The following is a 27,838-nucleotide window of genomic DNA, read 5'->3' on the forward strand; positions in this document are numbered from 1 at the left end:
CTGTGCCTCGTTTTCCAGGTCTGAGAAATGAGGCTTTACAGAGTGAGTCCTGGAAGGCACTCAGCGCCTACCTCCCAGCACGTTTTACTGGAATCCTACTAACCCTCTTTCTGCTTGCTGTGCCTGCGGCCCATTGCATTGCTTGGTTGCTGCTCCTGGGAGTGTCCAGCCAGCTACTCGTGGAGCCTGCTGCCCTCTTATTGTCAGTCTTCTCCTTTGAGGGACTTTCTCTCCTCTCCTAATAAGCTAATTCCAGGCTGGAAAGGTGCTGTTTCACTCCCCTCAAAGCACTTGACAGTAACTGAAGTTTTGTTGTTGGCTTTTGTGTTTCCACTAGACTGTAGGGGACTTGAAGGTGGAGAATTTGTCTTGTCTACCCTGGGTCACTGTGGCATGAGGCCATGGTAAATGGTTGCTTCCCAGCTGGAGTCCAATGTGAACCCATGTCCCTTGTCGCTCTCTGGGTGACCGTGGGTCAGTGGCTCATTCTCATTTGCTCGAGGGTGGGCCAGTGCCCACCTCTGTGTCCTGGGGTATAGGAAGCAAGCAGCAAGGATACTAGCCTACCCTCCTCAGTCTCCTCCAGCATGAAGAGAAACTGAAGCTGAACAGGAACACACAAGGCTGGTTGCTGACCTTCCAGAACCCATGCCTGGGGACCCTGGAGAGAGGCCAGGGCCATCTCCCCGTTGGCCCACTTTAGGTTTGGCCAGGGAGGCGGTGCAGGAGAGGGCCAGGGAAAAGCCCAGCAGAGGCCCTGCAAGTATAACCCCCAGGGGGAGGCCATCTGTGTGTCACAGTGGGTGAGCCAGGCTCCTAAGTGGCTGTGCACGCCTGGGAGAGGGCAGGAGGCCAGAGCCATGCAATGGGTCATTCAGCTCCTTGCCAATCCTCTGTTGCCTCATCCTAACAATTTGTTGAGGCCTGTGCCCATAGCTCTGAGAACTGCCCCAGCGGAACCCTAGCTTGAAGGTTCAGTGTTTACCTGTCCACCTCCTGTAAGAGGCCCTCCACAGCTTCTGCAAGGCCTGCCTCATCTGCCCTGCCTAGGAGGGCTTCCGTGAAGGTCCAGGCCTCTGTGCTCCTGTGTGACACAGATCTTCACACAAATGAACAGGAGCTCACCCAGAACAGGAAGCAAGCCTGGGAGAGCAGCACTAGTATGGAGCCTGAGCCTCCGAGGTGCCAATGGATGTCCTGTCTGTGCATTTGACAATGAACACATGTGATTAGGGCCAGGAGAGAAGACCCCCAGGCTAGTCTGACAGAGGCCAAGGCCCTTCCCGGAGGGGGCAGGCAGCTCTAGCCCTTTGGCTCTATACCTGGAAAACAGGCCAGAAGGGAGGATGGACACAGGAAAACCCACAATGGGTGGAGCTCACTCCCTCAGGCCAAGGGTACAAAGTTGAAGCTGGGCAAAAGGTTGAGACCCTTGTTTTTTGGGGAGTTTGAGGACATGAGAGGAAGATAAAATAGCAGAATAGAACCCAGCTGGCTGGCTGGGGCGCCTCAGTCCAGGTGGCGGGTCGGCCACCAGGTCCGGGTGTGCTGGCACATGGCCGCCCTCTGCCGGGCATACGGGCTCACTGCAGCCAGCAAGAAGGACAGGCCCCTGGGAACAGATGTCAGAAACAAGGTCCAGGCAAAGCAAACTTTATTGGGGCCCTGAGGTCAGGGCTCTTCCCTCCAGGTCCATCTGAAACTCAAGAGTTGGCATGTGGGCCCCTTGTGTTGCCCCCAACAGCTCCGTCACATTCAGACTCAGACGGAGAGAGGTTGGGTGGGGGGAACATGGGCTCACAGCACACCCCGAGGAAGGTCACACTGCATGGTGCTCTAGCTGGCTCTCCCTCGGTCATGACAGCAGGCCACTCCTGGCTCCTCATTTCTTGGACCCCGGCTTTTTAGGTTTGGGTGTGAGTTTGGCCTATGGAGAGAAGGGAGGGCACCAGTGTCCTGCTCCCTCCCTCCGCCCCTGGGAGGACCAGCCCCTTCTCCCAGCACTCACCTTTTTCACAGGACTCTTGTCTTTAATGCTGGGTCTGAAATAGGGTGGGATGAGGCCGGGGGAGGAGATGAGGGTGGGAAAGAGAGAGAGCTCAGCCGGATACCAGTAGTGCCCACTGGAAAGCAGGGCCCTAGCCACTTCCAGGAAAGCAAGGGGCTGTGATCTGGAGAGCTAGGAGGCTCTCCATCTGTCCCCTGCCGGGACCACTCTGACTCTCTTATTTTAGCAAGAGGTGTTTTCTTCTTAGGCTTCCATCTGCTTTCTTTTATTTATCACAAATAAGTCTTTTTCATTACAAAAGTAATGTTTAACTACATTGCACAAAATATAGCAAACAGAGATTCAATTACTTGTTTTCTTTACCTCCCACCAGTATTAACATTTTGGTGCGTTTCCTTGCAGGAGTTTTTGCTTTTTCTTCTAAAAACATGTGAAATAACAGGATTTAAGATCCTGTTCTTTTTAATTCTATAAACACTTTCCAGGATGCTATATTCTTCATAGGCATTATGTCACATTCCACCGGGAAAATGTGACCCAGCTTAATCTACTATATTGGTAGACACTTAGAATGCTTCCATTTTTCACTACTGCTTGAATAATGCAGTGGTCAGTTTCTTTGTGCATATGATTTTCCCTACATTTTGGATTGGATCCTTGGGAAAGGGTTGCCATGAGTGGAATTAGGTCGGAAGATAAGAATATTTTGATGCCTTCCAGAAAGGCTGTGTGAGCCAGCAGCAGCAGCAGCAGCACACCTGAGTGCTCATACACGTGTACACACGCCAGACTCTTTCTTGCCCTATAGGCCTCAGCTCTAAGATCTCAGCCGCGTTAACAGATGGAAAGAGTTACCTCACTGCCTCCTCTTCTTTTTCCACCTTTTTTTTCTGAGAAGCAAACACAAGCAGTATGGGGACAGTTAGGGCGGGGTCCAGGGCCAGAACAGCCTCCTGCTGAGCACCTGGTGGGGCCTGAGGCCTCTGCACACTCAGGCACACTCAATTCAGGAGGCCTGGCCAAGGTTTCTGAGAAGCCTGGCCAGGGGAGAAAGGCGGTCTCTCCCTCACCTTGGCAGTGCCTGTGTGCTTATGGGATGCCAGCCTCTTGACTTGTTTAATAGGGGTCTCCTCCTCTAGGGACACATCTACATCGACATCATCATCGTCGTCGTCATCGCTGTCATCTTCCTCCTCTTCCTCCTCCTCCACGTCCTCCTCCTCCTCCTCCTCCCAGGATGGGTCTGAAGTGTCTATGAGGGTATGAAAGGGAGCAGGGACCCTGAGCTCAGGTCCCTGCCTAGCTTCTGCTCCCTTATTGGTCTTGCTCTCATAGCTGCCCTGGGGAAGCCAGCACCTTCTAACTCCTACAGACCCTTTCTGGCCTTTCTGGCAAAGTGGAAGCTTGGGTGGGGTGAGAGGTCCGGGACCCCAGAAAGCTGGGGTGGCAGAGGATGGCAGGGAGGTGGCAAGCTGTGGCTCTGGCTGGGAGGGAGTCAGAGGAGTGTGAAGGTGGGCGGAGAGCACGAGGGAAGGGAGGAAACGGAAACAGCCCCTAAGGAATTTAGACTCATCCTAAGGGAAGTGGAGCCCGCCAGGGTTTTTGGGTAACAGTACCCTGATACAGAGGCACAACTGGGCTGAGAAAGATATTAAGAGAGTCAACAGCACATGATTTGCTAGAGTCCATATCGCTCCTCCAGCTACGTACTTCACGGCACCAAACATTTTACGTGCAGGCTAGTACTAAGTCATGCAGACTGCTTCTCCCTGAGGATCCCATTTACTCCTCACAGCGGCTCTTTGAGGATGAAACCAAGTCCACCCCCACCCTCGTGTCCCAGGCAAGAGGACTGTGGCCCACAGAGGACACAGCGGAGAGGTAAGGAGAACTTCCAGTCCAGGCTGCCAGTAGTCACGGTGCCTTTGGAGGTTTTCTCTAATAATTCAAGAATACCTGTTCCATCCTTGGTGCCCTGTGAGGCACTGTAGTCAGACCCTCCTCAGGTCCAAGCTCTGACTTACCATAACATTCCTGGCCACTGAGGAACACAGGTCCAGAGCCAGCCCGGAGCTGGAAAGTGACTGGAGGAGAAAGCTCCAATCCCATCATGACCTGCAGAGGGAAGGACATAGGGGCGGGAGCAGAGAAGATGGGCTCACTCAGGCCTGGCACCTGCCTGGGGGCTGGTCTCCGGCAGAAACACTCAGAATTTATTCCCTAGACCCCAAGTACACACACTTCACAGGTTCTCTGGACCTCACTGTGTTATCAAGCCCTTGGCCCTTCCTGTTGAGGTGGATTCAAATGGAAAAGACTGAATCTGATAATCCTATTCTTGTTAAAAGATCACAGACAGGCTTCTAAGCTGAGGGGCAGCTGTTAGAGAAGTCTGATAGCTACAGATTAAATTGTGTCCCCAAAATTCTTAAAAAATTTTTAATGTTTATTTTTGAAAGACAGAGACAGAGAGAGAGAGAGAGAGAGAGAGAGGAAGGGGCAGAGAGAGATGGAAACACAGATTCTAAAGCAGGTTCTAGGCTCTGAGTTGTCAGCACAGAGCCTGCTGTGGGGCTCAAACCCACAAGCTGTGAGATCATGACCTGAGCTAAAGTCACATGTTTCACTGAGCTATCCAGTTGCCCCCGTGGCCCCCAAATTCTTATTTGAAGCCCTAACCTCCAGTGTGATAGTATCTGGAGATGAGGCCTTTGGGAAGTAATTAGGGTTAGATGAGGTCATGAGAGCTGGGCCCTCGTGATGGGACTGGTGCCCTTGTAAAGAAGACCAGAGACTTCTCTCTGTCTCTGTCTCTCTGTCATGAGGACACAGACAGCAGGTGGCCATCTGCAAGCTAGGAGAGTGGTCCCTACCCAAATCTGACCACGCTGGCACCCTGGTCTCAGAGTTTCAGCCTCCAGAACTGTGACAAGATAGATGTGTGTTAAGTCCCTCACTCTGGTACTTCATTGTGGTGGATGAACCCGAATAAGACACTAATCAAATGAGAAAAGCAGATGCAAAGTTGTATGTACAGTACTACTTTTGTCTTACATGTGTAGATATACATATGAATAGTTAGAATTCTATTAAGTGCGAAATCCATATGGAAATCCATAATTTCCAGTGGACAGTACGGTTTTTCCTGATACATCTCCAAACTTTCCAAATTTTCTACTGTATCAATGAAGATACTCATATTTACTGACTTCCTATGGTGCCAGGCCCCATGCTAAGCATTTTACCTGCTTTCCTCTTTTAACCCCTCACAACATGTCCATGATGGAGGTGCTATTCCTTTATAGAGGAGGAAACAGAGGCTTAGGGAAATTACAGTTTCTGGCTCAAACAGGAAGGAGATAAGCGAAAACTGAAACTCTGTAGCCACCAATGCCTAGAAATGCTGGATAAAATGTATTCCAATGTTTTTGCTGCCTGGATGAACAGCAGGACAGAAGGAAAATGCCCCGTGCCCCAGAAAGGAGGGCGCTGTGGCGGCTGAAGGGAAAATGTGCCTGAAAACAGCCCCGGCCTCAGGTTTGAACATACACTTACAGACAGGAGACAGGTCACGGGGCCCGCTGATTGGGGGCTGGGGTCCTCCACAGGTACACGTCAGGAAGGAGATCCAGGGTCAGGGGCGAGGACAGGGAACTGAAGAATCCCAAACCCACCCACAAGGAGCTACCCTCCACTGAAGGAAGGGAATAAGGAAATGCACGTGGGATAAAAGAAGTCTCCTGTGAGAACCTAAAAGACCATGGCTGTACCTGCCACTCACACCAAGCCTGAATTCACTTGGGGGGCACTGCCAAGCCAACAGACCCCAGGCTCCCAGGCTGGTAAGTCCTGGGGCCAACAGCAGGCACAAAGGCAAAACCACCCCCTTCGGGCACTGTCAATTTTCCTCACACGGAATTCTCTCAGAGAAAACAGCAAAACCCAGAAGATGCCTCACTGTGTAAAATGATAAAACCTACAAGGCACTGTCCTGCTAGAGTGAGCAGAAGGAAATGAGAGGACTGCAGACGGGTGCAGCCAAGAGCCGGAGAGAAAAGAACAACAGTCTAGCAGTTACAACATAGGTTGATGGAAGTCAAATGAACATAGAAGTAGGAATCAGAACCATAAGAACAAAGTATTAGGCATAACAAGAACCAAATGCAACTTCTAGACTGAACAAATGGTCAAAAAGCAGAATATACCAGCAAAGCAAGGATCAATAAACTAGAACCATGCTGTGAAGAAACAACCCAGTACATAGCACAGAGACACAGATGAACAAAATATGAAGGAGAGGCTGAGAGATACGGAGGACAGAATGAGATCCAACATGCATCTAACCACAGTAAGGGACTAGAAACAACATAATCAATGTGCAAAGTGATAGCCAAGAGCTTCTAGAAACAACCAAAGACACAGATCCTCATGTCCTGGAAACCTAAGTCCTGAATAGAGAAATAAAAGTAAATGTACATCTGCACATCCCATAGTGAAATGGTATATAGCAAAAACAAAGAGGTTATCTTAAGACAAACCAGAGAAGAAAGACAGATTCCCAAAAAAGAACAATAGCCAGACAGACCGAGGGTTTCAACAGCAACATCAGGAAACAGAAGAAGAGAATGACATCTTCAGTGTTTTGAGGGAAATTACCTCTCTGTACAGAATTATACACAAACTATCATGAAGGAATGAGAGTAAAATAAAGATATTTTCAGGCAGAGCCCAAGTAAGTTCACTACTCCCACACCTATTAAAAGAGATCTCAAAAAGATGACAGTTGAATTGAGAAGGAAGTGGATACAAGCAGCAGTGGTGAGCAAGCAACTTGGGCAACAAAGACAAGTCCAAGTAAGCATTACTGTAAAATAAAATAGTACTAGTAATGACTCGTATTGAGTGGGTTTACAGCAAGTTGAAGCTAAAACACTGCATGATAACAAACAACATGCTGGTTAAGAGGGTACTCAGAAAAGTTCCCTGGATTGTCTGGAGGAGAGGAATAAAGCATTAATTTTAGACTGCTCTTGCATGATTGTTAAAAAAAAAAATTAAGGTTAACTACTAAAAAGTAGAGGGAGATTCTACAGCTTCCAAACTAGTAGAAAGGAAAAGGGGGAAAGAAACCTTAATCTAATAAAAGACAGAAAAAGGAGAAAGAAGAAAAAAATGAAAAAGCAATGAACACAGAAGCACAAAGTACAGGTTACAAATAAATCCAAGTATGACAGCATCACAGTAAACATAAACATGTTATTGGCCATATAGATTAAAACAAAGTTTAATTAACTTACTGCTTATATGATACATGCCTAAAACATAAGCACAGAAATGTTGCAGTCAAGATGTGGAGACATATTTGCCAGATGTGGCAGGGGCTTCTCATTGCTTATCCAATATCCATTCTTCCTTTTTCCCATAATATCAGTGCCCTGATATTATTCAAATACAGTACTTGCCATAGACCGTATTCCCCACTTTCCTGTGCAGCTGGCTGTGACTGTGTTACTGATTTCTGGACCAGTGAGTTGTAAGCAGAATTTGGTGGGTGGTGCCTGTGTGAAGCCTCCTTTAAGAGGCAGAGAAGTAAGAAAAGCCCCTTTGGTCTCTGTTTCTTCTTGTCTATTACCCTAAATGCAAAAGTGTTGGGGTTGCAGCAGCCTTCTTGGGCTGTAAGGTGATCCTGTGGATGGAAGCTTTGAATCAAGGACAAGAGAAAGAGAAGACTTGGTCTTTGGTGGCTATGTAGTCATCTCACCAGCCCTGGATTTCTTCTATCCAAGACAGAAATGAATCTCAGATGTGTCTGGGTCCCTGTAGTTGGGTCTCTGTTACCACAAGCACACCTAATTAAAACAAATATGAAGCTAGTTGTACCATCTGGTGAGTGATGTTGATAACGGGGGAGGCTGTGTATGTGTGGGGGCAGGTGGTATATGGCAAGTCTCTGCATGTACCTTCCTCTCCATTTTCTTGTACACCTAAAAAAGTCTTTACAAAAATTAAGCTGTCTGTATTTGTTAGGATTAGGCTTGGTAACAAGCAGCAATTAACAGTGGCTTACAAAAGCTAGAAGCTTGTTTGTTCATCACAAAAACGAAATCCAGACATAAGCAGTCAGCTGTGGGTATATTGCCCCTCAATCACCGGGGATCCAGGCTCTCTGTACTGTGTTGCTCCACCATTCTTAGTACATGGCTTCCACCTTCTGGCCCAGGATGGCTGCTCACATTCTAGCCATCACATCCATATTCCAGCCAGCAAGAAGAAGGAAGGGATAAAAGTGGTCGCTTGATCTCCCTTTAAGGATGCTTTACCACTTCTGCTCATATTCCATTGACCAGAACTTCATGGCCATGCCTGACTTATTCTTGGTAGTCTGTGGTCAGCTAAAAGTCATAAATTCCATTACTAAAGAATAAAGGAAAATGTATATTGAGAGAAAACTGGAGAACAAACTAATAGCAGATGATATAAGCTTTAATTCAATAAGCATTTTACGGATAAAGGAGATCATCACATAATGCTAAATTGGTTTACCAGGAAGATAATTCTTTAAATTATATGCCCCAACAACGTAGTCTAAACATCCATAAAACTACAGTTACAGTATCAAGACTGAAGGAGAGACACAAAGATTAATGAAATAGAAGATCCAGAAATAGGGCCACACAAATATGTGCAACTGATTATTGATAAAGGTGCAAAATCAGTTAAGGGAGGAAGGACAGCTTGTTCAACAAATAGTGCTGAAGCAACTGGATGTCCACAGGCAAAGAAATGAAGCTTGACCTAAACCCCACAGCTTATACAACAATTAACTCTAAACAGATCATGGACTTAAATGTAAAACATAAAACCATAAGGCATTTGGACAAAAACAAAACGAAACAAAACAAAACAGAGAATATCTTTGTGATCTTGGACCAGCCAAAGAGTTCTTAGACTTAGCACCAAAAGTCATGAAAGGAAAACTGATAAAATGCATCTCATCAAAATTAAAAATGTTTTGTTCCATAGAGGTTCACTGGAAAAGATAAAACGAGAAGTTATAGACTGGGGCTGAAAATATTTGCAAACTATAGGCTTGACAAAGGATGAGTGTCTAGAATATAAAAAGAATTAGCAAACCTCAATGGTAATGAAACAATCCAAGTAAAAAATGGGTAAAAGACATGAACAGACATTTTACTGAATATACAGATGGCAGACAGACACACGAAAGATGTTCAACATCATTAGCTATTAGGGAAATGCAACTTAAAAGCACTATGAGATATCACTACACATATTTCAGAAAGGCTATGAAAAATAAAGACAATATTAAATGTTGGTGAGGATGCAGAAAAAGTCAATCACTTCATGCATTGCTGGTAGAAATGTAAAATGGTACAGCCACTTTTGAAAACAGTTTGGCATTTTAATAAAGTAAGCATGAAACCACTATATGACCCAGCAATTGTACTCCTGGGGATTTACCCTAAAGAAATGAAAACTTAGGCTGACATAATTTTTTTTTTACATAAATGTTCATAGCAGCTTTATTCCTAATAGCCCCAGAGTGGAATCAGCTCAGTTATTCCACAGATGAATGGTTGGACTGTGGTAAAGATATACCATGGAATATTACTCAGGAATAAGAAGAATACCATAATAATTTGGATAAAACTTCAGAGAATTATGCTGAGGGGAAAAAAAAGCCAGTTCCAAAAATGTTACAGATGTATGAAACTACTTCTAGGACAAAATTTTATAAAATGAACAGGTGGACAGGTTGGTGACTGCTTAGGGATAGAACAAGAGGCAGAAGGGAGGTGGGAGTGGTTATAGAGGGCAACATGAGGGATCCCTGTTCAGTCTCTTGGCTGTGGTGCTAAATATATGAACTTAGGTAATGAAATCGTATAGAACAAGATGGCTGGGTTATATCAATGTCAACAGCCTCATTTCAATGTTACATTACAGTTTTTGCAAAATGTTACCTTTGGGAAAAACTGGGCAAAATCTGTCTTATTTCTTATAGCCCTATGTGAATCTATAATTATCTTTAAAAATTCTAAAAATACAGGGAGCCCAGGTGGCTCAGCCAGCTTAGCATCCAATTTCAGCTCGGGTCATGATCTCATAGTTTGTGAGTTTGAGCCCTGTGTTGGGCTTTGTGCTGACAGCTCAGAGCCTGGAGCCTGCTTCATCTCCCTCTCTCTCTGCCCCTCCTCTGTTCATGCTCTCTCTCTCTCTCTCTCAAAAATAAAGATTAAAAAATTCAATTAAAAATATATATAAAGCAAACAATAAAATTTTAAGAGGAATCCACTGAAAATCCACAATCAAAATAGGAATTTTTAACACATTTATTTTGGTAACTGATATATCAGGGAGACAAAATGTATAGGTTCGAACACCATTAAGAAGCCTGTACTTGGATTTCTCAGTGGAGATGAGAGAAGCAGGGACAGACAGACAGCATGAGCAGGAGAGGGTCAGAGAGAGAGGGAGACACAGAATCTGAAACAAGCTCCAGGCTCTAAACTAGACGTCAGCATAGAGCCCGACATGGGGCTCGAACACACGAACCATGAAATCATGACCTGAGCCGAAGTCGGATGCTCAACTGACTGAGCCACCCAGGCGCCCCAAACATAAAAATTAATTTAAAATTTTTGAAAAAAATAAATGTAATTTGCTACATAATTAAGGGGAAAAAATCCCCTTAATAAATGCAGAAAAGAATTCCTGGACAAAACTCAACAACCATTCATGATAAAATATCTCAACAAATTAGAACCAGAAGAGAACTTCGTCATCCTCATATGAATTCCAACATAGTCACACCATTTTACGATCCCACCAACAGTATATGAAGATTCCATTTTTCCCACATCCTTACAATACTTGCTGTTGTCTATAATGATCATGTAATCATAAAATGGTGTGACTATGTTGGAAACTAATTGGCAGTTTCTCAATATGTTATATATGTAAAGCTACCATATGACCTAGCAATTGCACTCCCAGAGATATGCTCGAGAGCAATGAAAACATGTCCAAAGGTTTGTACATGAATGTTCATAATAGCATTCATAATAGACAAAAGGTAGACATAAAACAAGCATCTATCAACTGCTGAATGGATGATTTCATATATATCCATATGATGAGTATTATTTGGCAATAAAAAGAAATAAAGTAGTCGGTTAAGCATCTGACTTTGGCTAAGGTCATGATCTCGCAGTTCGCGAGTTCGAGCCCCATGTGGGCCTCTGTGCTGACAGCTCAGAACCTGGAGCCTGCCTCAAATTCTGTGTCTTCTGCTCTCTGCCCCTCCCCTGCTCATGCTCTGCCTCTCTCTCTCTCTCTCTCTAAAAATAAAACCCCCAAACCCCCAAAAAACTATTTAAAAAAACATTATGCTATGTGAAAGGAGTAGTCACAAAAGATCACACATTTTGTGATTCCACTTATATGAACTGTCCAGAATAGGCAAACATAGAGAGACAGAAAATAGATGAACAGTTGTCTAGTGCTGCGGGTGAGTGTGGGAAATGGGGAGTGACTGCTAGTAGGTATGGAGTTACTTTTGGGGGTGAGGAGAATGCTCTATATTTAGACTGTGATGGTCATACAATTCTTAATTTACTTAACCATCTATACATTGTAATAGGTTAAGTTTGTGGCATGTGAATTATCTTTCAATAAATACGTTAATACCATTTTCAATAGCACCTAAAATCATGCAGTATGTTGGGGTAGATCTTACAAATTTCAAGTTCCCTGAAAACTACAAAATACTAGTAGGAAAAGTTAAAGATGTACATTAGAGGAAAAAGTGAAAGATTTAAACAAATACAGAAACATATGTTCAATTATTAATGACTAAAAATTGTTAAGATGCCAATCACCACAAAGTAGTCTATAGATTCAATACAATCTCAGTCACAATCCCAACAGACTGATTTTTAAAGAAAGCCTATTTTGAAATCTATATGGAAATGCTCAGGACCTAAAATTGCCAACACAATTTTATTTTTAATTTTTTTTAATTTTTTTAATGTTTTATTTATTTCTAGGAGAGAGAGAGACAGCTTGAACGGGGGAGGGTCAGAGAGAGAGGGAGTCACAGACTGAAACAGGCTCCAGGCTCTGAGCTGGCAGTCAGCAGAGCCCGACGCGGGGCTAGAACCCACGAACCAAGAGATCATGACCTAAGCAAAAGTCGGACTCTTAACCGACTAAGCCACCCAGGCGCCCCTGCCAACACAATTTTAGAAAAGAAAAACAAAGCTGGAAGACTCACACTAATTTTAAGACTAACTATAAAACTATAATAATCAAATCAGTCTGTCATGAGGGTAAAGGTAAAAATACAAACCAATGAAAAAAATACAGAAATACATGCATACATACATAGGCAATTGATTTATGGCAAAATGCCAACATAATTGTATAGTGAAAGGATAGTCTTAAAAAAAAAAAAAAAAGTAGTGCTAGAGCATTGGGTATTAGCTTGGAAAAAAAAAAGTGTTTCTCTATACTTACTTTATACCATACAAAAAATTATCTGGAAAGGGAGGAACACACAGACTTAAATATAAGAGCTTAAACAATAGCACTTCTAGAAGAAAACTTAGAAAAAGGCATTTGCGACCTTAGTCAGGGAATGGTTTCTCAGGGAAAAAAAAAAAAAAGAAAGAACCATAAGAGAAAAAAATGCCAAATTGGACTTTATAAAAATTAAAAACTTGTGCTCCTCAAAGAAATTATTTTTTTTTAATTTTTTAATGTTTTTATTTATTTTTGAGAGAGAGACAGACAGACAGACAGACAGACAGACAGCATGAGCAGGGGAGGGTAGGAGAAAGAGGGAGACACAGAATCTGAAGATAGGCTCCAGGCTCTAAGCTGTCAGCACAGAGCCCAATGCAGGGCTTGAACCCACGAACCGTGTGGTCATGACCTGAGCCAAAGTCAGATGCCCAACTAACTGAGCCACCCAGGCACCCCCAAAGAAATTATTATGAATGAAAAGGCAAGCCATGTACTAGCAGAAAATATTTGAAATAAATATTTTTGATGAAAGAATTATATCCAAAATATACAAAAAACTTTTATAACTCAATAAGATATAACTCAATCAAGAATAACTTGACTAAAAATGGGCAAAACATCTAAACAGGCATTTTAAAAAAGGTATCAAATGACCAAACAACAAGATGTTCAATATCACTAGTCATCAAAGAAATATAAATAATAACCACACTGAGATGCCACTATACATACGGCTAAATTTATGAATGGCTAAAATTAAGGTTGACAATGCAAAGAGTTGGTGAGGATGTGGAACAACTGGTTGGAATGTGAAATGGTGTAGTAATTTGGAAAATAATTTGGCAGTGGTCTGTAAGATTTAACATATGCAAGAGGATGGGAGGGGGGAAATAAAGTTTAACATATGCTTACTAATGATCCTGCAGTTTTACTCCTAGGTATTTACACAAGAGAAATAAAAACATATGTGCATACAAATACACTCAAATTTCATGGGAGCTTTATTCATAGTATAACTAGAAACTACCCAGGGCGCCTGGGAGGCTCAGTCGGTTGAATGTCTGACTTCAGAATTTGAGCCCTAACAGCTCTGCTGTCAGCATGGAGCCTGCTTGGGATCCTCTGTCCCCCCCTCTCTCTGCCCCTCCCTTGCTCACACTCTCTCTCAAAAATGAAAAAATAGTGGAAACTAATTTGACAATAAACTATTTGTAAAAAAAAAAAAGAAAGAAAAAATAAACAAAAAACTAGAAACGATCCAAATGTCTGTTATCTAGTAAATGAATAAATAAATCTTGACATATATATGTATTTGTAGAAGAGAATGTTATTTAGATATAAAAAAGGAGCCCATTTCTGTTTCACCACCAACATGGATAAATCTCAAAAGCATTATGCTAAATGGAAAAAAACCAGGTACTAGAGACTATGTATTACACGAGTCCCTTTAAATGAAATTCTAGGGACACCTGGGTGGCTCAGTCGGATAAGCGTCTGACTTTGGCTCAGGTCATGATCTCAAGGTTTGTGGGTTCGAGCCCTGCATCGGGCTCTGTGCTGACAGCTTAGAACCTGGAGCCTGCTTCAGATTCTGTGTTTCTGTCTCTCTCTGCCCCTCCCCTGCTCTCTCTCTCAGAAATAAATAAAACATTAAAAAATTTTTAAAAATAAATAAATGAAATTCTAGACAAACAGAAGATAGTGAAAGTAGATCAGTGGTTGCCGAATGCAGTGATGGTTGGAAAGAGCTGACTGCAAAGAGGCATGAGGAGATTTTGGTGGGGGGCAGAGGAGATTTTCTCTACCTTGACTGCAGTGATAGTTACAAAATTTGTCAAATGCATCAAGTAGTATACTTAACATTGATGGATCTTATTATATGTAAATTATATCTCAATAAAGCTGATATAAAAACTGACTCAAAGAAATTTAAACATCTAGACCTAAAACTTAAATGACAACAGTTTAGAATCAAACCAGTCCCACAAAGTTTGTTCACTTCCTTACTCACTCATTAGATGTTGAGTTTCTACAATACGCCAGTTTCTACAATATGCCATAATATACTACTATCTAGGCACTATGGATAAGGCAGTAAATGAAAGAGGCAAAGTCCTTGCTGTCTTGGAGCTTGTATCCTGGCTGGGGAGAAAGACAAGGCACATATGAAAACGGAAGCCAGTGATGGGTTCCATGGGGGAAAAGCGGTTATGGAAGGGTAGGAAGAGGGGATGTGGTCTGTGGTCATGGAGGACTTTTTTTTTTTGAAGTAGGATTCATGTCAGACACAGTGCCCCAGCTCACGACTGAGACTATAGACCTGAGTCAAGATTGAGAGCCCAACCAGCTGAGCCACCCAGGCGCCCTGGGAGAGACTTCTTCAGTGAGATGACGTAAGAGCAAGGGCTGAAGTGAGGGGCAAGTGAATTCCTAGCATGGGGAACAATAAATAAGAGTCCCAGGCGGGGGTAGGTTTGGAATTTTCAGGGTACCATCAAGAAAGCTAGTGTGGTTTGAGCAGGGTCAGGGAGAGGAGAGGAGCAAACGGTGAGATTAAGAGAGGTTCTAAAGCGTGTCTACCAGGTGTGCCACTCTTAATGGAGAAACATTTAGAAGCATTCCTTTAAAAATACACATATATATGTCAAGAAAGGAACAAGGACATCTACCATTACAATCTTCCCCAATATTACACTGGAGGTCCTAGACAGGGTGGTAGAATTAAAAAAAAAAAAAAAAAAAGACACAGAAACTGTCATTAACAGTGATGACTTATGCATAGAGAACTCAAGATGAATTATTAGAGATGAGAGAATTTCTGGACACACAGTCAAGTTGGAAGTCATCAACGTGTCCTGTCTCCAGCATCAGAAGGTTTCAAAACGTGATTTTGAAGAGGGGTTACTTGCCCAAGCTAGTCAAGAGGGAGCTGGGATGGAAACGGGGCTCTCTGACTCCTCAGTCCAAGGGCTATATGGGCCCCTGGCGTACCCCGCCTTTGTGTCTGTCGACGCCCACCCAGGCTCACCATGGGCAGCACCGACGCCTGGAGAGAGGCGATGGTGACGGGCTTGGTCTTCTTGTCTTCCTGGCCGGCTGCGGGCAGGATTTCCACGAGATTCATCTCTTCTTTGGCTTTCTCCCCCAAGCAAATCTGAGGGCGGTGGGAGACGGGCCACCTCACCGCCGGAGGGCAGCCCTGTTCCGCCTGCGGGGGCCCGAGAGACGCGCCTGCTCCCCCGAGCCGCCCACGTCCCTCCCGGCCGCACCGTACCACCCGCTGCTGGGGGCCGGGGCACCCACCGTACTGAGCAACAGCTTACAGTCCTGCTTCCCTTCCTTCTGCGGTCTGACGGTCCAAGTCCGCCTGTCCTGGTTTAGCTCACAGCCTGCGGTAGGAGGGGGGCGAGGAGGCCAGGCGGGCTCAGGGAGGCTCCCCGTTTCTCCGCCGCCGCCCTCCCCACCCTCCACCCACCGGGCCCCCACTCACCCCAGAGCACGGCTGTGGGCGCCTTCTCGGCCGCGCTGCTCGTGCTGCTGCGGTTCATGACTCTGGGCGCCGGAGCCCGGGTCCCGGCGGCTGTGAGGAAGGGGCGCCCGCGGTGAGGCGAGGCCCGGGTCCCCGCTCCCGCCCGCATCCCGGCCGGCCGCCCCGATTCCGAGCCCCTGGACGGCCCGGCGGCCCGCAGCCAGCCGTGCGGCGGGCCCCGGCGCTTCGGTCGCTCGCGCTGCAAAGTGCGGGGCGCCGTCGCGGTCCCGGCTGTACGCCCCCTGCGGCCAGACCCGTTCGCCAGCCCGCCTCCGCCTCCACCGGCCCCGCTCGCGGGGCGCCTCGGGCTCCCTGACTCCCGCCTCCTCGCAGCCCCACCTGAGGGCCGCCGCCGGCTGCAGGCTGTTAGGAGGCCCGGGAAGGGGCGGCAGCGGGGCGTCCGCTCCGTCTTAAAGGAGAGGCCCTCCTTTCCCCACTCCGCTCCTCCATTCGAGGCTCTCCGTGCCTCGGCGCACCTGGAGGGCTCGTTAAAGCACCACGCCGGCCCGGCGCCGCGGTTTCCGGTCGTGGAGGGCTGGGTGGGGCCGAGGTAATTTGTGTTTCTAACGGGCTTCCAGGTGAGGTGGTTGCCGCGGGTCCGGGACCGCGCTGTGAGCACCAGCTTCATGGCCCCTGGGGATTCACCGGGGCGTACGGGGTGGGAGCGCCTAGCTTGGGCTTGCTTTGCCACCCAGTGGAAGCAGCATTAAGGCTTCTTCCTGCTCGACGCCTTCCTTTTTTCGTACCCGCCTCGGTGCGGGCCTTTTCCAAGGCCAGGGGGGCCAGTCTCGCAGGGGTGTGGGCCCCAGAGAAGAGCCCTGTTTCCAGAAGAAGAATTTCTCTCACGGACAGGAAGGGGTGGGGATGAGTTAGGACACCAGAGGTCACCAGCTCTGGCAGCTGGTGAAAATACACCATGGGGTACAGTGAGTGACTTCACCAGGGCCAGTCATCTAACCAACAGCAGTTCACAGGACACTGCGGGGAGGGAGGGTGGCGAGGAGGCTGCCCTTCAGCCTGCCACACCCCCCTCTGTCCAGCTCTGCCCATGTGACCTCTCTGGGAGTCAGAAATAACCAGGGATCTCTCTCTTTGAATTCCTTTTCCTTGCTTCCTCCCCTCACCCCTTTTAAAAAATGAAGTATAGTTGATCTCATTGCATCTTTATCCTTCCCTTCCATTCTGGAAACTTCTCACCTACACGTAAGGTTAAAGGCTTTTCAACAGAAGTGTCAAGGTAATTCAATAAGGGAAGGATAGTCTTTTCCAAAAATGGTGCGAGAGGAACTGGATGTATATCTCGGGAACCTTGATTGGAGCTTCTGCTGTGCAGGAATCAGCTTTTAGTTTTTCCGTCTTAACATGTCAACTTTATTGAGAAATATACAAAAATGCACTCATTTAAGGTGTATGATTTGACGAATTTTGACAAATGTATATACCTGGGTAGCCACCACCACAGTCCAGTTATAATGTCCATCGCTATCCCGAATTTTCTTGTTTCCCTTGCAGTCCATATCCTCACATTAATACCTAATTGCTTTCTGACACTGTGAATCATTATGGACGGTTCTAGAATTTCATATAACTAGAATCCTACACGGTCTTTTCATTGGCCCTTTTGTTGAACAAAATGTGTTTTGAGAGTTATTTATCCATATTGTCCTTGTATCAGTAGTTTGTTTCTGTTTATTGTTGAGTAGTATTCCACGATTTGTGTACTCAAACTGCTGGTCAGTTTTGAGTCAACGTGGCTAGGCTATCATACTCACTGTTCCATCAAACACTAATGGTGTGGCTGTGAAGGCATTTTGTAGAAGTGATTCACACCTATAATCAGCTGCCTTTATATAAAGATTACTCTCAGTAATGTGGGTGGGAGGTTTCCCTGAAAAAGTTCTGCCTGTGGACCGCAGCATCAGCTCCTACCAGAGAACTTCCAGTTTGCTTTTCGTGATGCACTGCCTTGTGGATTTCAGGCTTGTCACTAGCCCCCATAACTGCATAAGCCAATTCCTTGTGATATGTCCCTGACTGATATACCTGTTGATGGCTATTTGGATAGTTTTCAGTTTTAGACATATATTATGAATAAAAGTGCCATGAGTGTTAGAGAGCAAGTCTTTGCATTAAAATATGTTTTAGTTCTTGTTTGATAAATACTTAGGAGTGGAATTGGTGGATCCTTCTGTAAGCATGTATTAAACTATGTGAAACTGTAAAACTGCTTTCCAAAGTTCTGTACCATTTTGCATTTGTACCAGCAATGTATGAGAATTCAGGTTGCCATACATCTTCACCAACGCTTGGTATTGTCAGTCTTCTTAATTTTAGCCATTCTAGTAGATATATATAGTGACATCTGTGTTTGTTTTTGTTTGATGACAAGTGATGTTGACTATCTTTTCAAGTGTTTACCAGTCATTCGTGTGTCTTTTGCAAAATACCTGTTTAAATACTTCATCCATTTTTAAATCGGGCTATTTTGGATTATTCTTACTGAACTGTAGGGATTGTTTATATATTTTGTATACCTGTGTTATGTCATGTATATGTATTACAAAGATATTTTACTCCTGCCTATAGCTTGTCTTTCATTTTTTAAAATGGTGTCTCTTGAAGAGCAGAAAATTTTAAATTTGACAAAGTTCAGTGGCTCATGGCCTTGCTTTTTGAAGACATCTTGCCTAACCCAAGGTTGTGAAAGTTTTCTCCTAAGTTTTCTTCTAGAAGTCTTGTAGTTTGAGCTTTTACATCTTTGACTGATTTGAAGTTAATTTATATGTGTAGTGTTAGCTAAGGGTCAGGTTCATTTCTTTTCCCGGGACCTCAAGTGGATCCCCACCCAGTTCATCTAGCACTATTTTTGGAAAAGGCTATCCTTTCTCTATTGAAATACCTTGGCATGCTTGTTGAAAATCATTTAAACATGTACATGTTGGTCTATTTCTAGACTTTAATCTGTTCCATTGATCTGTCTGCCATAGTGCCAACACTACAGTCTTGATTACTGTAGCATGATAGCAAATCTTGAAATCAGGTAGTGAGCTCTCCAAATCTGCTATTTCAAAAATGTTTTGGCTATTCTAGATGTTTTGCATTTTCATATAAAGTTTATTTTATTTTACGTTGAGAGAGAGAGAGAGAGAGAGGGAGAGGAAAGAGAGAGGAGAGAGGAGAGAGAGAGAGAGAGAGAGAGGAGAGAGAGAGAGAATCCCAAGCAGGCTCCATGCTCAGTGCAGAACCTGAAGTGGGGCTTGATCCCATAACCCTGGGATCATGACCTGAGCTGAAGAAATCAAGAGTTGGACACTCAACTGACTGAGCTACCTACGCGTCCAGATTTTCATATAAATTTTGGAATTAGCTTGCCATTTTCTACAAAAAAACTTTCTGGGATTTTTATTGGGATTCCATTGAATGAATAGTTCAATTTGGGGAGAAAGGACATCACGATTTTGAGTCACCCACTCCATAAACATGTTATGATCTCTCCATTTGTTGAAAGATTTTCCAGGGTGCCTGGGTGGCTCAATTGGTTAAGCATCCAACTTTGGCTCAGGTCATGATCTCCCGGTTTGTGAGTTCGAGCCCCACATCCGGCTCTGTGCTGACAGCTCAGAGCCTGGAGCCTGCTTCAAATCCCGTGTCTTTCTCTCTCTCTGCACCTCCCCTGCTCATGCTCTGTCTCTCACTGTCAATAATAAATAACGTTTAATAAAAAATTTTCCTCTGCAATGTTGTACAGATTTTAGTGTATGTATACTTAACATATATCTTGTTAAATTTATTCCTATATATTTCATGTATTTGGATTTGTAGCAAATAATATATATCTTATTTTATTTTAAAGTTTTATTTTATTTTGAGAGAGAGAGGGAGAGAGAGCAGGGGAGGGGCAGAGAGGGGGGGGGGCAGAGAGAGAGAGAGAGGGAAAGAGAGAATCCCAAGCAGGCTGTGAGCTGCCAGCACAGAGCCCAACTTGGGAGTGAATTTATGAACCTGAGATCATGTCCTGAGCTGAAATGAAGAGTTGGATGCTTAACCAACTGAGCCTCCAGGTGCCCCACAAATAGTACATATTTTAAAATTTCATCTTCTAATAGTTTATTTTTTTAAGTTTATTTATTTTGAGAGAGAGAGAGCCTGAGTGAGCACAGGGGAGGGGCAGAGAGAGAGGGGGAGAGAGAGAATCCCAAGCAGGCTCCACGCTGTTAGGGTGGAACTGGACTCTGGGGCTCAAACTCCCAAACTGTGAGATCATGACCTGAGCCGAAACCAAGAGTCAAATGCTTAACCAACTGAGCTACCCAGGTGCCCCTAATAGTTTTAGTATATAGAGATAAAGTTGGTTTTTGTATACTGACCTTGTATTCTGTGATTTTGCTAAATTCACTTATTAGTTCCAGTAGCTTTCTGAACCCCAAATCATGACATTTGTGAATAGCGTTTCACGTTTTCCTTTTGGTACCGTGCACTATTAATTCATTCGTTAATTAAGTACCTATGTGCTCTGGTTAAGACCTGAAATACAATGTTAAATAGGGGTGGTAAGAGTGGGTGCCCTTTCCTTGTTTTTGTTCTTAGGGGAAACATTCACTCTTTCACCACGTTCTGTTGGTAGATGTCTTTTAGTAGGTAAAGGATGTTTCCTTCTATTCCTAATTTGTTGACACTTTTTATCATGAGTACTGAATTTTGTCATGTGCTTTTTCTTCATCTACTGATATGATCAACTTTCTGTTTTTCATTTTGTTGATACAGTGAATTATATTTATTGGTTTTCTGAATTAAAAAATTCTTTTAGAAAAAAAATTTTTTTTATATTTTGAGAGAGAGAGAGAGAGAGGGAGAGAGAGAAAGTGCACAAGTGGGGGAGGGGGCAGAGAGAGAAACAATCTCAAGTAGGCTCCACACTCAGTGCAGAACCTGACACAGGGCTTGATCCCCTGACCCTGAGATAAAGACCTGAGCTGAGAGCAAGCATTCGACTCAGATGCCCCAGGTTTTCTGAATGTTTTAAACCAGCCTTGCATTTCTAGGATCAAACCCATTTGGTCATGATGTATTATCCTTTTCATGTATTCTTGGATTAAGTTTGCTTATATTAAAAACTTTTTTTTTGCATTTATGAGGAATATTAGTCTAAAGGTTTTTTTTCTTTTAACATCTTTGGTTTTGGTATCAGGGAGATGTGTTTCATAAAACGACTGGGAGTGTTCCCTCTTCTTTTTATGTTTTGTGCAAAAGCAGGGAAGTCTCCTAGGATCAGAGTTCCATTCAGGCTCACCAAGAGCTCTGCACTCATCCCTACATTGTCTCATGCTTCCTCTGCCTCGACTCAGTTGCTGCCCCATTCTAGAACCTGGGAATCCTATTAGAATCCTCTATCCTTTACTCTTCACGTCCAACTGGTCACAAAGTCTGTTGATTCCAACCTCCACCCCTTACCTCCCCAGTCTTTCTCAACTCTCCCCCCACGGTCCTTGTCTTGGTTCAAATCCTTATTACTCACTAGCTGATGGGTTAAAGAAAGAACGGTCACTAGCCTGCTTTGCAAAGTAGCCTCTGGAAACTTGAGGCTTTTAGGATCAAATCCCAACCTCTCTCTCTTATGTTTTATTTTTGAGAGGGAGGGAGGGAGAGGGGGAGGGAGGGGGGGGAGGGGAGGGGGAGAGAGAGAGAGAGAGAGAGAGAGAGAGAGAGAGAGAGAGAGAGAGAGAGAGAGAGAGAGAGAGAATACGACAGAACGTGAGCCGGCGAGGGGCAGAGAGAGACAGAGACATAGAATCCTAAACAGGCTCCAGGCTCTGAGCTGTCAACACAGAACCCGGAGGCATGAGATCATGACCTGAGCGGACTGAGCCACCCAGGGGCCCCTAAATCCCAACCTCTTGTGCCCAAGACATGTGCACTTTTCTCTCCAGCCCTGCAATTTTTGCACCTTCGAGAAAGGTACAAGATGTTTCAGGCTTCGGCTTTTTGCACTGCCTGAATATTATTCCCTGCCTTCTTCCAAACGGCTCGTTTTGTTTGATAGGGCTCGGCTTGCGGNGGGGGGGGGGGGGGGGGGGGGGGGGGGGGGGGGGGGGGTCGGCCCCTTGGCACTCCCAGAGCATACTGAGCCGCCAACGATCACCCTTTTCAGCCCGTTTGCCCACTTCATTGGAGTCCTTCCCAGCCACGGACCAAGTCCTTGAACGTTAACTCTATGATTAATTACTACCGCAGATACTGGGTGTGAAGCCACGGTGCTCGTGAACTCGAACCCCTACAAGGCACACGGTTGGGCAGGGGTCTGGGGACCTCAGTAGCCCAGCTCTGGCTTTCCCAAGAACGTCCCGGGACTACCTAGCAGCCTAAACCCTCTCCAACTGCAAACCCAAGAACCGCGGAGGGAATTAGGAATAAGGACTGCGCTTGCGCAGGGCGGCAGAGGCGGGGCAAGCGACGGCACCAAGGAGATGCGCCGGGAGGCAGGGTCTATGTACGCAGGCGCGATGGGGACGGAAGAAACGCGCGGAACTTCTTCCGGGCCGCGGCTGCTTGTTGGGGGCAGGCGTGCAGGGTCGGGGGTGAGCTCTTTGCCTCTCTTAGTGAGGTCGAGGGATTGATGTCAACGGCTTCTACCCTTTTCCTTTCGGTATTGACTTTGGCAACGATGGAGTTTACCCCCCCGTACCAGCTGCCGGGGGCTCTGTTTGCTGGGACGTCACCCAGATTAGTTCCAGATACTTTCCAATGTCCACCTACCGTCTGGTCCGGGCTCGTAAGGAGCACATTTTAGCTGCTGAGGGGAGAAATCGGGGCTAGGAATATCCCAAATCTGAGCAGACCATTAAGACTTGGAGACAGGGACAACGGGGAGCGACTTCAGAAACGGAGTGGGGTTCTATTTTGGGTCTTGGAAAGGGCAGGCGGACAAAGGGCATGGAAATTTAGATTGAGAAGAGAGGGTTCTACAAACGGGGAAAAGACACGAGGTATAGGATGTGGAGGCAGACGTCTGGTTGAAAGGAAGGGTTCTGCTGCAGCATTTGTAGTCTGGTTGGTAAAGTTCATAAATTTGCTTTGTAGCACCTGTCCCACACATCAAGGTGTTAAAGGGTAGCCCATGGGCTTTCTGATAAATAGAAACGATAATGGTCTACTATCTTAACAAGTGGTTTTATTTAGATAGTCTAGTTTAACCCAGTCTCTAGAGGTTGCTTTACCTTCACTGCACAATATAACCAGTCTTTAATTGCTGAGAAGAGCTTGGGTGTTTTGACTTTAAGAACACTGCTCTTAAATTCACCCACCCTTTTACTCTATCAGACTCTGTATAGTGGCCTGAGCTTCATGAGGCCAAATCTCTTGTCCAGTTAGTTTTCATCTTGAGTTTGTCCTCTAGACCTTGAGTGGACTGAATTTGTTATCTAGTAGCAGGGGCTAGGAGATTGCCCACTTGTCACTCTTCATTCCTTTGTAACCAATAATGGGGTGGTTTGGCCCATAATGCTGTATGCTTAGATCTATTATGAATTGTCTGTCTTCATGATTATCAAACAGTTAAAAATATAATTGTGATGCTTGTGTAACAACGTAAGTACTGTTCACTATGTTTTGGAGTTATTTTGTACTCTTGAGAGATCTTATGGGGAAGACTGGAAATGAATTTGCCTCGCACATGATGTTGTTTGCTTTGGAGTTTCCTTATCTGTTGCTGAATATCAGAAAGGTATTTGTCCTGAAGAGGATGCTAAGTATTTGATAAATGAATAGGTAGCAAGAGTCAGGCTACCATGAAAACCGTAAGGGTTTTCTGAGGAAGGGGGGCAGTATTCTAAGCTTGATCCCATCCTCGGTTCTGATAACCTGATGTTCCATGGTCTGGCAGCTGATTCGTTTAGTTGACCCACTGCTCCTGAAATACACCAAAGTAGCTGACCAGTGAATTCCAGGGTATGTAAGAAATGCAAGATAGATGTAATGGACCAAGAGACATGCTACAGAGGCAAGAATTCTTAGACATTACCTAGTACTCATTGGTACTAGTATTAATTCTGGTTGGCGTGTACATTTTTATCCTTTCAAATTTATTTTTGAAATATCATTTAGATTTTATCAGATTTATGGCTTGTGCAGGTTCCCTGTATGCTGTTTGCTTTCCTTTTTTGCCGTGGCACTTGGCACTTTGGCAGCATCAGAAGGCAACTTAGGTGTGTCTGTAGATTTAGCCAAAAATCTCAGGTGGGAGATGGGCTGGCTGGTGGCAAATGAATTGAGAGCTGCTTTGGTTCTTTACTCTTAATTCCTGCTACCTCATGACCCTGGATGAGAGTCCTTACTTTTTAAAATATCAAAACTTAAAATATGACCCTGGGCCAAATCCTTTGTCTGATTTACACTTTAGTGGGAACAAATTACCCTTATTTGGGCTGAGCCAACAAAAAAACCACGTACATACATAATACAATTTAGTCATCTGTAAAGACTTTAGGTGTTTTGTCAGCATAAGGTACAGTCTGTGTAAGGAAACGCTGTCTAATGACACCTGACTTGACAACCGCAGTGCCCCAGGATAGCCTAGAAACTAATAAACAACTCTTTTAACTGAATGAAACCTGCACAGGACTTCTTGGGGGAAAACCAAAGTTTAAAGATAACTGGCTTTCACATTTATTAGGTTGGGTCATGGTCAATTTGACCAGAAAAAAATCTTAATTGGCTTTTTTGGGAGTGCCCCTCTTGTAACTGTCAAGAAAGGAATAGCTTCACTGTTTAAAAAGTTTAATGTGGTTGTGGAAGATTGTAAGTATGGTGGTTTGTTGTGACTGGACTGTGTTAGGGTTGCACCAAGGAGATTACCATGTCTGGTGAGTCTCTTGCCTCTAAAATTGTTTTCGTGGTAGGGAAAGGAAAGCTCTGCGATTTTGCTGATCAGTCAACATCTCAGCATAGTTGGGGGAGAGGAGGTTCTTTAAGTACCAGTGAGAAAGTTATTTTTTTTATCTCATTTACTACAGAATTAGAATTCCAGATCACTGGGGTTGTGACTGGTGTGTTTTGCATATTAATGAAGACTGACCATTTTACATTTCTCTTAGGTTTACAGATAGAGTTGGCTAAGATGAATCAATTCTATTTGCCTTCTAGCCATACACACATTTTTGCCTTCAGAATAACTTAGAACCAAGACACTACCCAGAACACTGAAACCGCAAACAATGGGAGCAGTATGTACATCTAGATGAGGTGGACAAGAGTGGCACTCTAGAGCCTGTGATTCACTGGCTATAATCTACATTAAGGTACAGATACAGTGTTTCTGGCAACTAAGTTCTCTTATACCTAGGTACTGCATAGAATGGGGATGAGAAATAGCCCTCATTAACTACAGGGTGCTTCATCTGAGAATTCTGGCCCATGATGCCTGCAAAGTAGTGTAGTGAAAAAACATCCTTGAAATTGTCAGAGTCCAATGAATGAAGCCCAGCTCACAGAAGAGGACAGGGATCAGGACATTAACAAAACTGGGCTTTCTGCAGTCATTACTTCTCTGCTGATTGCTAGTAGAGGTAGAGTGGCTTCACTTTTATAGCTGTGGACACCAGCACTGTATCTGTATCTACATGTTTCTATCAATCTGCATAGATATATATCAACTAAAACAATCATACTTTTAAAAGAAATGGAGTCAGACCTAGCTGAATGAGAAACAAGCGAATTTTACAAGGGTGAGAGGAACATGTCATCCACTGGCTTTTAAGAATGCGTGTTTCAAACATCTTAGTGTGTTTAGAGTGAGACATGTCCCTATAGACACACTAGACTTGATTGCGGAAGCCAGGTCAGTAGAAACCATTGAAGTTTATTGGCGGTCACAATGCTTACACTGTATGCAGCAAACACCCTTACAAGTCTATCCGCAACCTGATCACGCAAGAAAGGATTCACCACACAGTCGCCAGAGGAGAAGGAAAAAAAAAATTAACAGGCTTGTTTCTGGGGGTAGAGGAGAGAAATAAAGATAAAACCTAATTGATGAGTGTCCCATGGGCAAGAGCTGAACTAGAGATGCGTACAACTAGCAGCAGCAATTGTGGAAAAAGTACAAGGCAAATAGCTTTCTCCATTAATTTTCTTCTGTAGGTTAATTTTTTTTAATATTCAAAACATTTATTATGGTTTTTATTTTATAAAAATGTATATTTTTAAAGGGGTGGGAGATTGTTAAATACTTCATGCTAGGCAGACCTTGTTATTAAGAACCCCTCCACTGTAGTAACTTCCTCCAGTTCATACATTCACGAGTGCAGGGTACATATATAAATATCCACGCGCAACATCCACACACACTGCCTCAAGGGCTGGGGAAGACTCAAAGTTATCGGCCACAAAATCGGGCCTCTGGTGGACTCATCCAAATCGCTCAACAGGAGAGCAACTGGCTCAATTCCATCTCTCTGGTCTCTACCTTTACAGAGACCGAGAACCCTAAATCATAGAGTTACATCTGACTTATAAAAGCAAGAGGCATCTGTCTGAGGATGAGGATAAGCAAAGTGGGAAAAAGGATGAAGCTAAGAACACCAAACACTTTTAGCTGGAGTTGTCTGTCCCTGCAAGAGGCCAACGGACCTAGGGCAGCATCTATGGTTGAAGGGGAAGGATGGTGCTCCACATGGCTTAGAGTTCCTAATAACAAGGGTAATACAGTAACAGGAAGTGATAATTTTGGGGGCAAGGAAAGGGCAATAAGAAAAAATATACATTTGGAATTTTTACCTTTTTTTTCTTTTTTTTGCCTCTCTACACTGTGTCACTAAATATATCTCTGCACGTTCACACATCCTCGTCCAGTAAAGCTTCAGGCCACCAGAATACACATTTTTTCCTCACTCGCATACACAACCCCTCACATCAGCATTGGTGCACTAGACTCTGTAAAAATTTTTCAGTCACACTTTTTGTTTTTAAACTTGAGTCAATATAAACCTTGTTCAAAATGTTATGAAAAAATGTACATGTTTATACAAGGCAGGTTGTGGCAGGACACTGGGGGTTCCCCCCTGCCTCCTGGGGTGGCCCCAGGAGCAGGGGCTGGAGTCTCACACATTTGTGTCTCTATCTCCTCCCACCACCCTTCCCACCCAATCCCCCAGGAACCAGCAGCGCCCTGCCCCCTAGTGAGTGCACTCACATCCCTATTCCCTGGGGAAGTAGCCAGTTGACTTTTGCCATTTTCCCCACACCCCTGGAGGAGGGGGCCAGGATCAGCCAGGCCCTCTCCCTTGTAATTGTTTGCCCCTCTGGGCCAGACCAAAGGGACGCTGCTCTGTACAGGTAGAGTCCAAGGAGGTGTCAGCTCATCATGTCATTGCTATTCACGCCATAAGTGGAATTCTTCATCGAGTCGTTGACTTCTCGACGGAATGCTGACAGGTTCTGGGTGAACCTGCAGAGAGGATGGATTGTAGGTTGAGGGAGTAGGATGGAAGGGAAAGGTCTTTGCCTAAATCATTTCTGGCAGAGAAGTGGCTACCAAGAGGCAGAATGTATGAATCTGCTTCTAAGGTCAGTTAACCTCAGTCTTAAGACCTTAAGGGAAAGCTGGGCTAGTTTGGCACCCCTTGTCGTAGACTTGGAGATCTGGTCAAATCTGGGGCTTTGAGGGCCACCTTGGGCTCGTGGCAGCACAAAAGGAATCTGGCAGAGGCATGAAGAAAATGAGGCTATCTCATTTCTTCACGCGGGATACCTGTGGTACA

The 27,838-nt window shown here is 44.7% G+C and overlaps 2 protein-coding genes across 4 annotated transcripts in view; both read right to left on the bottom strand.

Annotated features, from left to right (window-relative positions):
* Nucleotides 1-1,645: 1,645 nt before the first annotated feature.
* Nucleotides 1,646-16,609, bottom strand: NPM2 (nucleophosmin/nucleoplasmin 2). 2 transcript variants are annotated; one of them, XM_039243785.1, is made up of 9 exons: nt 16,562-16,609; nt 16,047-16,136; nt 15,860-15,945; nt 15,585-15,710; nt 4,033-4,123; nt 3,079-3,260; nt 2,864-2,898; nt 2,009-2,042; nt 1,646-1,927 (listed from the first exon to the last, which is right to left on the bottom strand). In XM_039243785.1, the coding sequence occupies exons 2-9, from the start codon at nt 16,102-16,104 to the stop codon at nt 1,883-1,885; spliced, it is 657 nt and encodes a 218-aa protein (XP_039099716.1). In that variant the 5' UTR covers nt 16,105-16,136; nt 16,562-16,609; the 3' UTR covers nt 1,646-1,882. The 2 variants fall into 2 exon arrangements, with proteins under 2 accessions (XP_039099716.1, XP_039099715.1); XM_039243784.1 differs by lacking the exon at nt 16,562-16,609 and adding an exon at nt 16,425-16,481.
* Nucleotides 16,610-25,918: 9,309 nt separating this feature from the next.
* The window catches only part of XPO7 (exportin 7), a 40,118-nt gene continuing 38,198 nt past the window's right edge, over nt 25,919-27,838 (bottom strand). For both annotated transcript variants that reach the window (XM_039243768.1, XM_039243767.1), the window contains exon 28: nt 25,919-27,525. In XM_039243768.1, coding sequence (XP_039099699.1) covers nt 27,432-27,525 — 94 coding nt within the window. In that variant the 3' untranslated portion in view covers nt 25,919-27,431. The remainder of the gene's footprint in view (nt 27,526-27,838) is intronic.

The sequence above is a fragment of the Hyaena hyaena genome, unplaced genomic scaffold (genome assembly GCF_003009895.1).
Source record: "Hyaena hyaena isolate Hyena2069 unplaced genomic scaffold, ASM300989v1 scaffold_230, whole genome shotgun sequence".
NCBI lineage: Eukaryota > Metazoa > Chordata > Mammalia > Carnivora > Hyaenidae > Hyaena > Hyaena hyaena.

Excerpts from the sequence above, each read along its gene's own strand:
- NPM2 (XM_039243785.1), bottom strand. The coding sequence starts at position 16,104 with ATGAACCGCAGCAGCACGAGCAGCGCGGCCGAGAAGGCGCCCACAGCC. Across the intron at positions 4,124-15,584 it reads AGGCGTCGGTGCTGCCCATG|GTCATGATGGGATTGGAGCT; the intron begins GTGAGCCTGGGT and ends TTCCCTCTGCAG. Across the intron at positions 3,261-4,032 it reads CAGTGGCCAGGAATGTTATG|ACACTTCAGACCCATCCTGG; the intron begins GTAAGTCAGAGC and ends ATACCCTCATAG.